Source organism: Lepidochelys olivacea, assembly GCF_965140295.1.
Source record: "Lepidochelys olivacea isolate rLepOli2 genome assembly, chromosome: 4".
NCBI classification, from domain to species: Eukaryota; Metazoa; Chordata; order Testudines; family Cheloniidae; genus Lepidochelys; species Lepidochelys olivacea.
This window is the reverse complement of record NC_140414.1, coordinates 131291256-131303885: the sequence shown is the minus strand read 5'-3', so window position 1 is coordinate 131303885 and position 12630 is coordinate 131291256. Positions and strand designations below refer to the sequence as shown.

At 41.4% G+C, this 12630-nt stretch overlaps 1 protein-coding gene across 2 annotated transcripts in view; it reads right to left on the bottom strand.

The window, feature by feature from the left end:
- Positions 1-7578: 7578 nt before the first annotated feature.
- The window catches only part of LETM1 (leucine zipper and EF-hand containing transmembrane protein 1), a 70220-nt gene continuing 65168 nt past the window's right edge, over positions 7579-12630 (bottom strand). For both annotated transcript variants that reach the window (XM_084626786.1, XM_084626787.1), the window contains exon 14: positions 7579-12291. In XM_084626786.1, coding sequence (XP_084482912.1) covers positions 12142-12291 — 150 coding nt within the window. In that variant the 3' untranslated portion in view covers positions 7579-12141. The remainder of the gene's footprint in view (positions 12292-12630) is intronic.

The window sequence follows — 12630 nt, the reverse complement described above, 5'->3', positions numbered from 1 at the left end:
AAATGGATGTTTATCACTACAAAAGGTTTTCTCTCCCCCCACCCCACTCTCCTGCTGGTAATAACTAATGTAAAGTGATCACTCTCCTTACAATGTGTATGATAATCAAGGTGGGCCATTTCCAGCACAAATCCAGGGTTTAACAAGAACGTCGGGGGGGGTTAGGAAAACAAGGGGAAATAGGCTTGAATAGAGACTGGGAGTGGCTAAGTCATTATGCAAGGTAACCTAAGTTAATTGTATCCAATTTGCAAATGAATTCCAATTCAGCAGTCTCTCGCTGGAGTCTGGATTTGAAGTTTTTCTGTTGTAATATTGCAACTTTCATGTCTGTAATCGCGTGACCAGAGAGATTGAAGTGTTCTCTGACCGGTTTATGAATGTTATAATTCTTGACATCTGATTTGTGTCCATTTATTCTTTTACGTAGAAACTGTCCAATTTGACCAATGTACATGGCAGGGGGGCATTGCTGGCACATATCACATTGGTGGATGTGCAGTTGAACGAGCCTCTGATAGTGTGGCTGATGTTATTAGGCCCTGTGATGGTGTCCCCTGAATAGATATGTGGGCACAGTTGGCAACGGGCTTTGTTGCAAGGATAGGTTCCTTGGTTAGTGGTTCTGTTGTGTGGTATGTTGTTGCTGGTGAGTATTTGCTTCAGGTTGGGGGGCTGTCTGTAGGCAAGGACTGGCCTGTCTCCCAAGATTTGTGAGAGTGTTGGGTCATCCTTCAGGATAGGTTGTGGATCCTTGATAATGCGTTGGAGGGGTTTTAGTTGGGGGCTGAAGGTGATGGCTAGTGGCGTTCTGTTATTTTCTTTGTTAGGCCTGTCCTGTAGTAGGTGACTTCTGGGAACTCTTCCGGCTCTATCAATCTGTTTCTTCACTTCCGCAGGTGGGTATTGTAGTTGTAAGAATGCTTGATAGAGATCTTGTGGGTGTTTGTCTCTGTCTGAGGGGTTGGAGCAAATGCGGTTGTATCGCAGAGCTTGAATTAAATGGATTAAAAACCAGCTAGCTGATAGGCCTCAAAATGTAACTGTAAACGGGGAATCATTGTCAAGAAGTTGCATTTCCAGTGCAGTCCCACAAGGATCGGTTCTTGGCCCTATGCAATTTAACCTCATCATCAATGTCTGGGAGAAAACATAAAATCACCACTGATAAAGTTTGCAGATGACACAAATTGGGGGAGTGGTAAATAATGAAGATAATACAGTATTTGGCACTGGTGCAACTGCTGCTGGAATATTGTGCCCAGGACTGGTGCTCACAATTCAAGGAATTGACTTAATTTCTCTGCACCTCAGCTCCCCATCTGTAAAACGGGGATAATACTTCGTCTTGTCTTGTCTACTTGAATTACAGACTCTCCAGAGAAGATATTCTGTCTGTACTGTACCTCATACAACATTTCAGTGATTTCGGCTGGGGCTTTAGTTCCTACTGAGATACAAAGGATAAGGAACAGTACTTAATGATTTCTATGGTTAAGAAATCCTGGTTTTCACTTCCTATACACTATATATCACACGAGTGAGAGTGATCTCAGTTTTTAAATATTTTTCTAAACTCTGAGTGGAGTAGGAGAATGTTTGTAGTAGGTTTCTAATCCTTGTGTACTCTGCATTCATTTTTGTGTATTCCTGGATATAAAGGTTTCTCTGAAGTTTATATATCCTTCACAGGTCAAAATTCTTCTGTGGCTAATTAGCATGTACAAGTTTACATGCACCAAATCTACCGTGGTTTTCAAGTATTAATTTCTCTCTTCCTGCTGGCACAAAAGATTTCTGCTATGTGTGGTTTTTCTCTTGTCTTAAGTCCAGTGTGGCAGCATTCAAAGAGATGTCCTAATTTTTACTGCTCAGATTGTTGCTTAGTCAGGCCCATCTCTCAAAATCTGACTTGAGAAGACCTTCTGTGAGGAGCTAAGTCAACTCTTGAGAACAATCATTTAAAATGATTTGCTGGTACTTCAATATCGAAATAAGAACTGAGTAATTGCAGCCAGTTGTGGCAGAGAACGTCTGTGCTGCTTTTCCCTGCAGTTTAACTCAGACTTTGAAATGTTAAAGTTTCCACATTTAATCAGGTGATATATCCTGGAGAGGTAAGAAAAACACCACCACCTCTTCCCCTCCCTCATCCAAATATATTTGACTAAGTAATAAGAGATGTATAAGGTCCTTGTTTCACTTTGACTTCTCAGTAACATGCCTTACATGGTAGGATTAGACTTGAGACACCATCTGAAATCACTTAGGGATTATTAAATCCTTTCCAGTCAATGCCTCCTAGTTTCTTGAGGGTTTTCAGCACTTTGTCTATGTGAACTCCATAATCATTAGTTAATGTTAAGCCGGGCCCAGTCTCATCATGACTATATGAAAGAAGGAACTTACTTCCTGAAGTAAAATTGCAGAGGGATCTTCACAAAGAGTTACTTTTGACTACTGAATCTAGTTTGTGTTTCACTATTGTATATTAAACACACAATATACAAAATCCCCAATAAAAACTAACAGGAGACTTCAGAACCAGCATTACTTTCCAACTATATACACAAGTGAGCTAATAGAATGCACACACAAAAATTAGGCCAACTACATCCCTTTGCGTTTTTCCTTACATCAAGGTGTGTCCAGAAAACACTTTGAATTTAAAACAAATCTAGTTTATAGATGTAAGAGAAATGTAAAGTACTCTCTCATTTACATTGTATTTCCTACAGATGAATGCATATCTATCAGTAAAGACAATGATGGATCCAGAGTTCAATGTATTTTGAGAGTATTAAAAACACCTATCATTGTTGTAATTAAGTCCTCCTCCACAAACTAAACTATAATTAAATGAAACATTATGATAAAAGCCAAAGGTGTAACTGAGAATTTGGCTCAAGAACTGTTTCATTAAAGATAAATGTTAATCCTTAACCCACCTCATCTTATGTATTTAGGTATTTTAAAACGATCTGCTGTCTGGAGACTCCTTTATCTGGTGCAATACTTTGACACTGAGGCCCCAGTTCGGCAAGATACTTTTACATTGTAAGATCTTTAGGGCAGGGTCCACCTCTTTGTTGTATTCAGTGATGCCTACCAAAATGGGGGCCTGGTGCATTAGTGGAGATCCTATGTGCTACTTCAATACAAATATGTTAAGAGGAATACAAGAAGTCCCACTGATTTGAATGAGGCTACTAATATGCTTAGAATTAAGGATGTACTTAAGTGCCATTCTGAATTGGGGCCCTAACTGCCCTCCCCCTGCCTCAATGTTTGCAAACTACCAGAAGAGTAGGTAAATTGACAATAAATCATAACAGCTCTTTCATAGAAAAAAATATTTATTTTGTTATTTATTGGATATAGTGTAGACTTCACAAGTTTGCCATGCTAAGTCATTATTAAACTAACAGTATTAAAGAGATTACACACCGTATTTCATATTTCTGCTCTCTCTCTTTTTTTACTTCCTCCTCACCTAACATTGCCAGGAGACTCATTTCAGCTTGGAACAATTTTTGACGGTCAAGTCATCAGTGTCTGGTGACAGACATTTAGCTTTTAACTACTGAATAACGGCGCTGGAAAAGAATGGCTAAATCCTGCTCACCTTACTCAGGCAAATAATCCCCCTCAAAATCAATGGGACTTTTGCATGAGTAAGGAAAAACCGGTTACCTGCCTTTTGTAACTGTTCTTCTTCACGACGTGTTGCTCATGTCCGTTCCGTGTTAGGTGTGCGTGCACCACCTGTTCTGTTGCTGGAGATTTCCCCTCCCAGTGGTATCTGTAGTACCGGCTCTAGCAACCGCTGGAGGCCCGCGCTCATGCGAAGATCCTGCGCCCCTCTAGTTCCTTCCTGCTGTCAACTCTGATGGTGGGGCAGGAGGGCAGGTCATAGAATGGACATGAGCAACAATCTCAAAAAACAGTTATGAAAGGTAGGTAGTTTTCTGAGTGCTTGCTCATGTCCATTCCATATTAGGTGACTCGCAAGCAGTGTCTTTGGTGGTGGGCTAGGAATTCACAGGTGCGCCGATTGCAACACAGCTCTCCTGAAACTAGCATTGAGGCCTGAGGTGTTTTCTCAAGACCGCCAGTGTATAGAGGCCCAGGGACTGCAACATGGCTCTGGAGTCTTTAAGGCCATGCAGCTTTGCATCCATCTGGTCCAAGAACAGTGAGGACCCTTTTAATGGAAGGTCCTGCCCCAGCTGCTGCATCTCCTGCAACAGCCCCGAAGACTGCAGCCACGAACTGCGCCTCATAGTGACTGCCAATGCCATCAACCTGGCTGCCGTGTCCGCTGCATTTAAGGCAGCTTGGAGGGAGGTTCTGGCCACCATCTTTCCTTCCTCCAAGATGGTTGAGAATTCCTGCCACGTGTCTTCGGCCAGGGAGTCTTTAAATCAGGCCATGGAGTCCCAAGCACCAAAATCGTATTGCCCCAGCAGCACCTGCTGGTTTGTGATGTGGAGTTAGAGGCTTACAGTAGAAAAAAACATTTCTACCAAAAAGATGTAAGCGCTTTGCCTCTTTATTCTTTGGGAGTAGCACTGGCCTGGCCTGGCCCGGCCCTGCCTATCCTGCTCGTTGGCTGTGGCAACCACCAGAGAGCTTGGGGGCAGGTGGGAGAACATGTATTCAAACCGTTTTGCCGGCACATAATACTTCTTTTTTGTCCTCTTAGAGGTTGGGGGCAGAAATGAGCGAGTCTGCCAAAGCACCTTTACCAGTTTAAGTACCTCCTGATGCATAGGCAGCACCATCTTGGTGGGAGTTGTAGACACCAGAATATCAAAAATGGGGTCTGTTGTCTCTGAGCTCCTCTGCCTTCCAGGCCCAGGTTGGCAGCCACCCTCTTGAGGAGCTCCTGGTGGGCTCAAAGGGAGGCATGGGGATAACTGGACCCGCGGGCGTCCCACTCGGGGCAGATGAGGAGGATGTCACTGGTGGAAAAGGGGCCAGGTCCTCAGCCTCCCCTGGGGCCCTCTCAAATGTGGCTGCCACGGGGGTTTTTGTACCATGGTCTGAATCTGAGGCTGGTTCTGGTACCGACTGTGACAGGGTTGTAGCCTATCGCTCAGAGGTCACCACACATGGGGTGCGTGAAAACTGTCCCAGTACTGCTGGGAATCCCCATTGGTTCCCACTGGACTGGCCACTGCCCTGGAGGCCATGGGCACGTCAATGGACTGGCACCAACGTCTGCCTGGTATGAGGGGTGATGGCACCTCTTCCATGGGGGCGCTGACTCCCTCTCAGAGTCACACGAGGATCCCTCATACAAAGACCAGACCATAAATGATCTGGAGGATGGTGTAGATTGCACTCTCAGCAAATTTGCGGATGATACTAAACTGGGAGGAGTGGTAGATACGCTGGAGGGGAGGGATAGGATACAGAAGGACCTAGACAAATTGGAGGATTGGGCCAAAAGAAATCTGATGAGGTTCAATAAGGATAAGTGCAGGGTCCTGCACTTCGGACGGAAGAACCCAATGCACAGCTACAGACTAGGGACCGAATGGCTAGGCAGCAGTTCTGCGGAAAAGGACCTAGGGGTGACAGTGGACGAGAAGCTGGATACGAGTCAGCAGTGTGCCCTTGTTGCCAAGAAGGCCAATGGCATTTTGGGATGTATAAGTAGGGGCATAGCGAGCAGATCGAGGGACGTGATCGTTCCCCTCTATTCGACATTGGTGAGGCCTCATCTGGAGTACTGTGTCCAGTTTTGGGCCCCACACTACAAGAAGGATGTGGATAAATTGGAGAGAGTCCAGCGAAGGGCAACAAAAATGATTAGGGGTCTGGAACACATGACTTATGGAGAGGCTGAGGGAGCTGGGATTGTTTAGCCTGCAGAAGAGAAGAATGAGGGGGGATTTGATAGCTGCTTTCAACTACCTGAAAGGGGGTTCCAAAGAGGATGGCTCTAGACTGTTCTCAATGGTAGCAGATGACAGAACAAGGAGTAATGGTCTCAAGTTGCAGTGGGGGAGGTTTAGATTGGATATTAGGAAAAACTTTTTCACTAAGAGGGTGGTGAAACACTGGAGTGCGTTACCTAGGGAGGTGGTAGAATCTCCTTCCTTAGAGGTTTTTAAGGTCAGGCTTGACAAAGCCCTGGCTGGGATGATTTAACTGGGAATTGGTCCTGCTTCGAGCAGGGGGTTGGACTAGATGACCTTCTGGGGTCCCTTCCAACCCTGATATTCTATGAAGACCAGGGCAGTGCTGGGGAGTGAGGCCTCAGTACTGGTGAACAACTATGGGGGGCTGGTGTCTGGTGCCAGGACTCCGGTATCCAGCACTGGACCTCAGGGGACCAGTGCTGACTAGCCGGAAACTGGTGTCGGATCTCTGGTGACCGATGCCTGGGGCGGTGCCTTTGCTGGGGCAACTGGTGACAACCTGCCGGAGACCAGCATCTTGATGCCAGCAACTTGCTGGGAAATAAGATCCATGACAGGCTGGGGACCACTGTGCCACTGTCTTAGGTGGCTCCCCAATGGCAGGCTGGTGGTCCTTCAGTGTGGGAGGAACCGGTAGGGCCATTAGATCCCTGGCGGCCTGAAAGGCTTCTGGCACGGAAGGTTTCTCACATGTGCCATGCCTCTTCTAGTCCCAGGTGTATGGGGTAGGTCCCACTAGGTACCATGGGCAGGGTAGCCTCTGCAGCCATACACCCTTAAGTGGATGGTGAGTGGCCCAAAGCAGGTCACATTTTGCTCCCCAGGTCTCCTTGGGTCATGGAGGAGTGCCCTCTTTTGGTACACTTCTTGTGCCACTTTCCCAGTACCAGAGATGTACATCGGTGATGAGAGGATCCTGGTACTGGGACGTGCTCGATGCAGAGTCCAATTGACTTAGCTCGGAGGCCGGTATAAGCATGTCTTCCGCAAGCCGGGCTTTCAACCTGATACCCTTGTCTTTTTGAGTGCAGGGTCTGAAACTCCGACAGATCCTGCACTTATCTTTCACACGAGACTCCCCCAGGAACTTTAAATAGCTGGAGTGAGAATCACTCACGGGCATGCGTTTAGTGCATGCAGCACATGGCTTGAAACCTGGAGACCTGGCATGCTCCAGTCCGTCTTGGGAGCAACATCCCTTAAGGGAACTAACTAACAACTATAATTATCTCTTTACAGCAATGTATCAACAAAACAAACCACTGGTAGAAGGCTTGCTGAAGCAAGAGAGAAGGCTTTTCCAGCAACCGTCATGGGAGTAAGAGGGAACTGGACAGGCGCAGGGTAGGCGGCACCCCTTATACCGGCGCACGAGCGTGGGCCTCCAGGGGGTGCTATAGCCGGCCCTATGGATACCACTGGGGGGAAAATCTCCGGAAACAGCGCACGCAGAGCATGCACACCTAATATGGAATGGACATGAACAAGCACTTGAAGAACCAGTATTTTAGACCTTAGTACTTTATCTGCCCTCTGTCATCCTGTAGTTGTAATCCTGGATCCGCCATTTATCAAACCTGTGGCTGGTAACTCATCTAAGCAGCAATAAATAAGAGTCAAGTCATAAAAAGAAGCAACATCCCTGGTGTAAAAATATTACAAGTTTATTAAAACTGAAGACATTACACATTCTAATAAACTTCCCCCAAAAAATTTATATTGTACTGTGGCAAGTTTAGGACCAGTATGCTCAGAGCACAGAGAGTAAGTTACCTTTATATAGTGTTATAAAATGGGCTGAACTCCTTAAACTGCAACAACAAATCTCAAAAAAGTAGAATTAAATATGGGATTTCTTTAAAATTAAAAATATACTGCATAATTTGAAATAAATCTCAAGTTCAAAGTAAACAAATGCTTTAAAAATATATACTAAAAAAATCTAAAAGCTTAAGTCACTAGCAGCACACGTTTAGATATATATAAATTACAAGAAAAAAAACTCAGGTGGTGAAACACTGGAATGCGTTACCTAGGGAGGTGGTAGAATCTCCTTCCTTAGAGGTTTTTAAGGTCAGGCTTGACAAAGCCCTGGCTGGGATGATTTAACTGGGAATTGGTCCTGCTTCGAGCAGGGGGTTGGACTAGATGACCTTCTGGGGTCCCTTCCAACCCTGATATTCTATGATTCTATACATGTAGTATTCCAAACTGCACAAATCAGAAGAGCCAGTCCCTTTCACAAAGCCTACCATTTAAGGCAAAGAGATCCATGCCTGCATGCAGCCCCAATGAAATCAACACAGCTCTGTACAGAGGCATAGGTCTGCCCACACATTTCTTTTTGCAGGATCGGAGACCCTAGCTATACATTCTAAGCAAAGATATTTGAAAAGCATTTATATGCCAAGACCCAAGTTTAATGTTCTGTGTTTCTCCTACATGAATGCAGCTCCCTGCACACTTCAGGAATTAATGAGGTCATCTATTCTCACAAGAAAAACAATGAATCTCAAAAACTCAGGTCTTGGGAATCAAAAAGCTTTCAGACTACTGGTTTGTAATTGAAAGTTATTCATGTATCCTGTCCGCATTTAAGATCTTGCTTTTCTTTCTAACCTCCCCCCCCCCCCCCGGCCAATTATTTCAAATACTCTTTTAAGATATTAGTTCAAGTTTATAGAGCTTTATGAATTTCTTTAATGCTTTTTGGTAGGGTGCAATGTACACATCAAAACAAATGAGGCAAAAAAAAGAAAAACTGCCTTTTTCAGGTCTGATCCAATTCCTACTGAACTCAATGGAAAAACTCCCATTACCATCACTAAAAGTTAGATGTGGCACTCAAACAGAAAAACAGTTAATATTAGTATCTTTTAAAGATGACAAGTGCTCCATAAAATTAACCTTCTGGTACCGAGCTGGCAGACAGATTTAACAATTGCATGTGATTGCTGATGAAGAGCTGAGTGAAAGTGGGTATTTGAAAAAAACATGAGCTGGAAAGAACTGTTTAACTGATGAAATATGACTAAGTTAGAAAAGTACCTAATTATGTCATAGGCAGAAGATAAAGGACATACTACTTTGCTCTATTTCACTAACTCTGTTGTCAAACTGGAATTTTTTGGTAAGCCATAAGTAATAAAGATTCATATGTAATTTCCCCGCTAAATTGTTTATCAAATCAGACCATTACCTGAACTTGAAACAGATATAACAATGATCTTACTGCTTGCCTAACTGAGTTTGAAGGATCAGCTTGTGTAACTCATAAGCTCATTCAAATATCATAAAACCTTTCAATAAATTTAAACAAAATATGTAGACCTCCTGATTAAATAGTTCATAGAGGAGCAAGTTCTATGACCAGCTATTGTACATCTAAAAGTCATCAATCCCTTCTGAAGTATTTTATTTATTCTTTTGGTCTAGATAAGAGGCAGTAAAGCTCTTGATTTGAAGCCCAGTCCTGCCAAACCCCCACCCCCATTAACCTGTGTAGTTTAAAAGACTTCCATAAAACTACCTAAGGAAGGGTTTTGCATTTGGGGCCCTTGGTGATTAACTGAAGCGTGCCAACATTTTTGAGACCTGCAGAACATGCAGTAAGTCTAGCTAGTCATGGATTTGCCCACTTACTATATAAAATGGCAGATAACGCTCGCCATTAAGAATTCTAGGCCACGTACCTTGGATGTCCAATATTTTTCAAAATAAATTAACACATTTAGCTATTGCTGATTTATACATGATTTATTTAAAACTCTTTAGATGACAGGGGAAACTGACATTGGTTATTGAAATCAGTGCTTTTAAATTAACTGATTCAAGTATCTCAATATATCAGTTTTCAGGTGAGTCCAAGAGGAAAAACGTTTAGCCATAAATGTATCAGAATGCATTTAATAAGGATGTTGTTTAAAAACATCTATCACCTACTTTAGAGAGCCTCTCTCATTCACTCTACCTAATATTTCAAATGAACAAAAGACACAACCAAACTTACCAGGGACAAAATGTCTCAATGCCTTGGTAAGTACAGCCCACGGTATGGAATACTAGGCAAGTTTTAGCCTTAAAGGTTATAGTCAAATTATAAATACACATCTTGAAACTGACTTCATGCCGGAATCTATACCTCACCCTTACTTAAAGGAAAGCAGATATGCCCATCCATTAAAAAAAAATACAGTAAAAGAATCGCAAAGATCATAATACTTTGTAATTTCAACCTGTCCACAGGTGGAATACAGTTTACTCAGTAAGATGCAATTACAGTGCTTCTCAGGAGAAACAGTCACATTACCCACTGTAAGCATCTTTCTTTACAAACTGCATAGTTTACAGACTTAAAAATGTTCTACAGCTGTGAACTAAACATTTTTACCCTGCTTCTAAGATTAGCTAACAAACTGTACATTGCCACAGCAAAATGTACAAGAAGCAATTCAATAAATATAATGATCCACCATGCAAGTAAGAATGCCCAAACTATATTCTTTTCCACTAACTTGGAGTTTCTATAAACATTTTAGTTTACAGTGTAGTTGTAGCCATATCGATCCCATGTCTCTATAAACATTTTTGTCATTCTAATTCAGATTTAACACAAAAAAATAAAGAATTACACTGAAATGTGTTTGGGAGTCAAAACTTTTGAAATATTACATAATTTTTACTATAGAAAAAAAGGTACAGACTCCATTCTCCTCCATGTACAGCATTCTAGTTGCAGGTTTAACATGTATAAATATGATAATTACAAAAATTTGAGACTATGACCTACTGGATGCAAAATGAAAAGAACACTGGTGAAAGTCATAATATTAGTATTCCTTGGCAAATTAAATCTGAAATTTAAGAAACAAGGGGAAATTTAGACTGATCAGAAAATAAATTAATACACTAAAATTGTCAATATTTGTGCTTTACATCTTCAGTTTTTAAAAAAAGACATGGAGTAGTAAATCCAGATCCACTAGTTGCGAATATTAATTTATTACTTAATTAGAGAAGAAACTGAATAAAAGAACCAGTTAACCAGAAAGCAAACCATGTACTCAAAACATTGTTTATACCAGATATTTGGTAACATTGCAGTAAGGCCAGCCATGAGATGAACAGATTTATATAATGTTTTCTGACTGTCACGTGGTTAGTGATTTCATACCTGAGATGAAAAATCAAGAGGTAAGAAAGCCTGTTATGTTGTATACAGGATTCAGGTAGATGAGAACGAACATTTTGTTATAACTGCAATTTTTAAAAATATATGTAAAATACCACCATTGGCATTTTCCCCTTCCAATTACTTTAGCTACTGTATTTAAATATGCACTCTCCCATTTATGTGTCAGAACACATTCTGAAAGTATGTTAAAGGTTCCTGTTTCCCCAATGCTTTAATAATTCATATGGAATTATGAGAACTGCCTTAGAAGTAACCACTCCCACTTTTCAATCACAATAAGCTTAAGGCACTCATAAAAATCATTCTTCATTGGAGGTTTCAGTTCTACTGAATTTCTCTTTCATAAAAAAAGTGACAGATAAAACAGCTGATTTAACATAAGAGATCAGAGTATGCCACATTCTGTATTAGTAAAGCAACAGTTTAGCGGACGGATATGAAGCTCAGAAAAAAATTAAATAATCTAAACACTTACTATTGATGCCACAGCCCCTTCAGTAGTGTCAAGGGAAAATGAAATATTTTGATGAAAGGAAAAATTTATATTAAACTACGCAAAAAGCTCAAGGAGGAAGCGGAAGAACAATGTTGGACCTTGTTTAACGGTTGCTGATCAGATGTTTACATGATGCAAGGAAATAAATGACATTCACACATGTTATTCCATGATAGATACACTATTTATACTAATGTTTTGGAAACTATCAAGTTTCGTGATTCACTACACCACAGTGATGACTGCAAATACACGATTCCAAAGCGAAGAACATGCTCTTAAAGAATCATAAGGTTTTCATCTTTATGAATGATGGTAAAATCACTTGCTTGATAATAGAAATTATTTGATTCCATATTCCACAAAATATACCTTTGATTTGCCACTAGCAAACTCATTTAACAGACAAAGCATTAACATTTTTCATCATCACAGAATCTCAACTGATATATATACAGGCTTTAGTACACTGGAAGATAAGCTGTATTGGTTAAATTGGACTTTACTTCAGATTCTGAAGTTTAATTATTTACTTCCACAGCTTCTTTCTCAACCTTTTCTTTTGCCTTCTCTTTTTCTTCCAGTTTCTCTTCTTTCTGAAGCAGTGCCATAATCTCAGCAACCTGACTTGTAGAGATATCAATGTCTTCTTTGTCAATTAATTCTACCACCTACATGAACATAAAAAAGGAAATCCACAAAAACATTAATTTTTACATAGGTGAAGTATTCTGACACCCTAAATCTAATTAGTAGACAAATAGCTCTCTCTCATAGGTCTAAGCAAAATAGAGTTATTCCACTGGTTGCATGTGATCGTATACTAAAATCCAGTTTTGCAATATTTTTAAAAATTATAAAATCCAGTGGCTTTTTGATGACTCATGTAAAGTGGTTGGAGATCTAAGCTCAGTTCCTAATGAACTGTCCTTGTCAAGTTCTTTTTGCTATGGACATGCATGCAGACATTAAGGACCAGATGCACAAAAGCTTGTCCCTCAAGGTGCTTA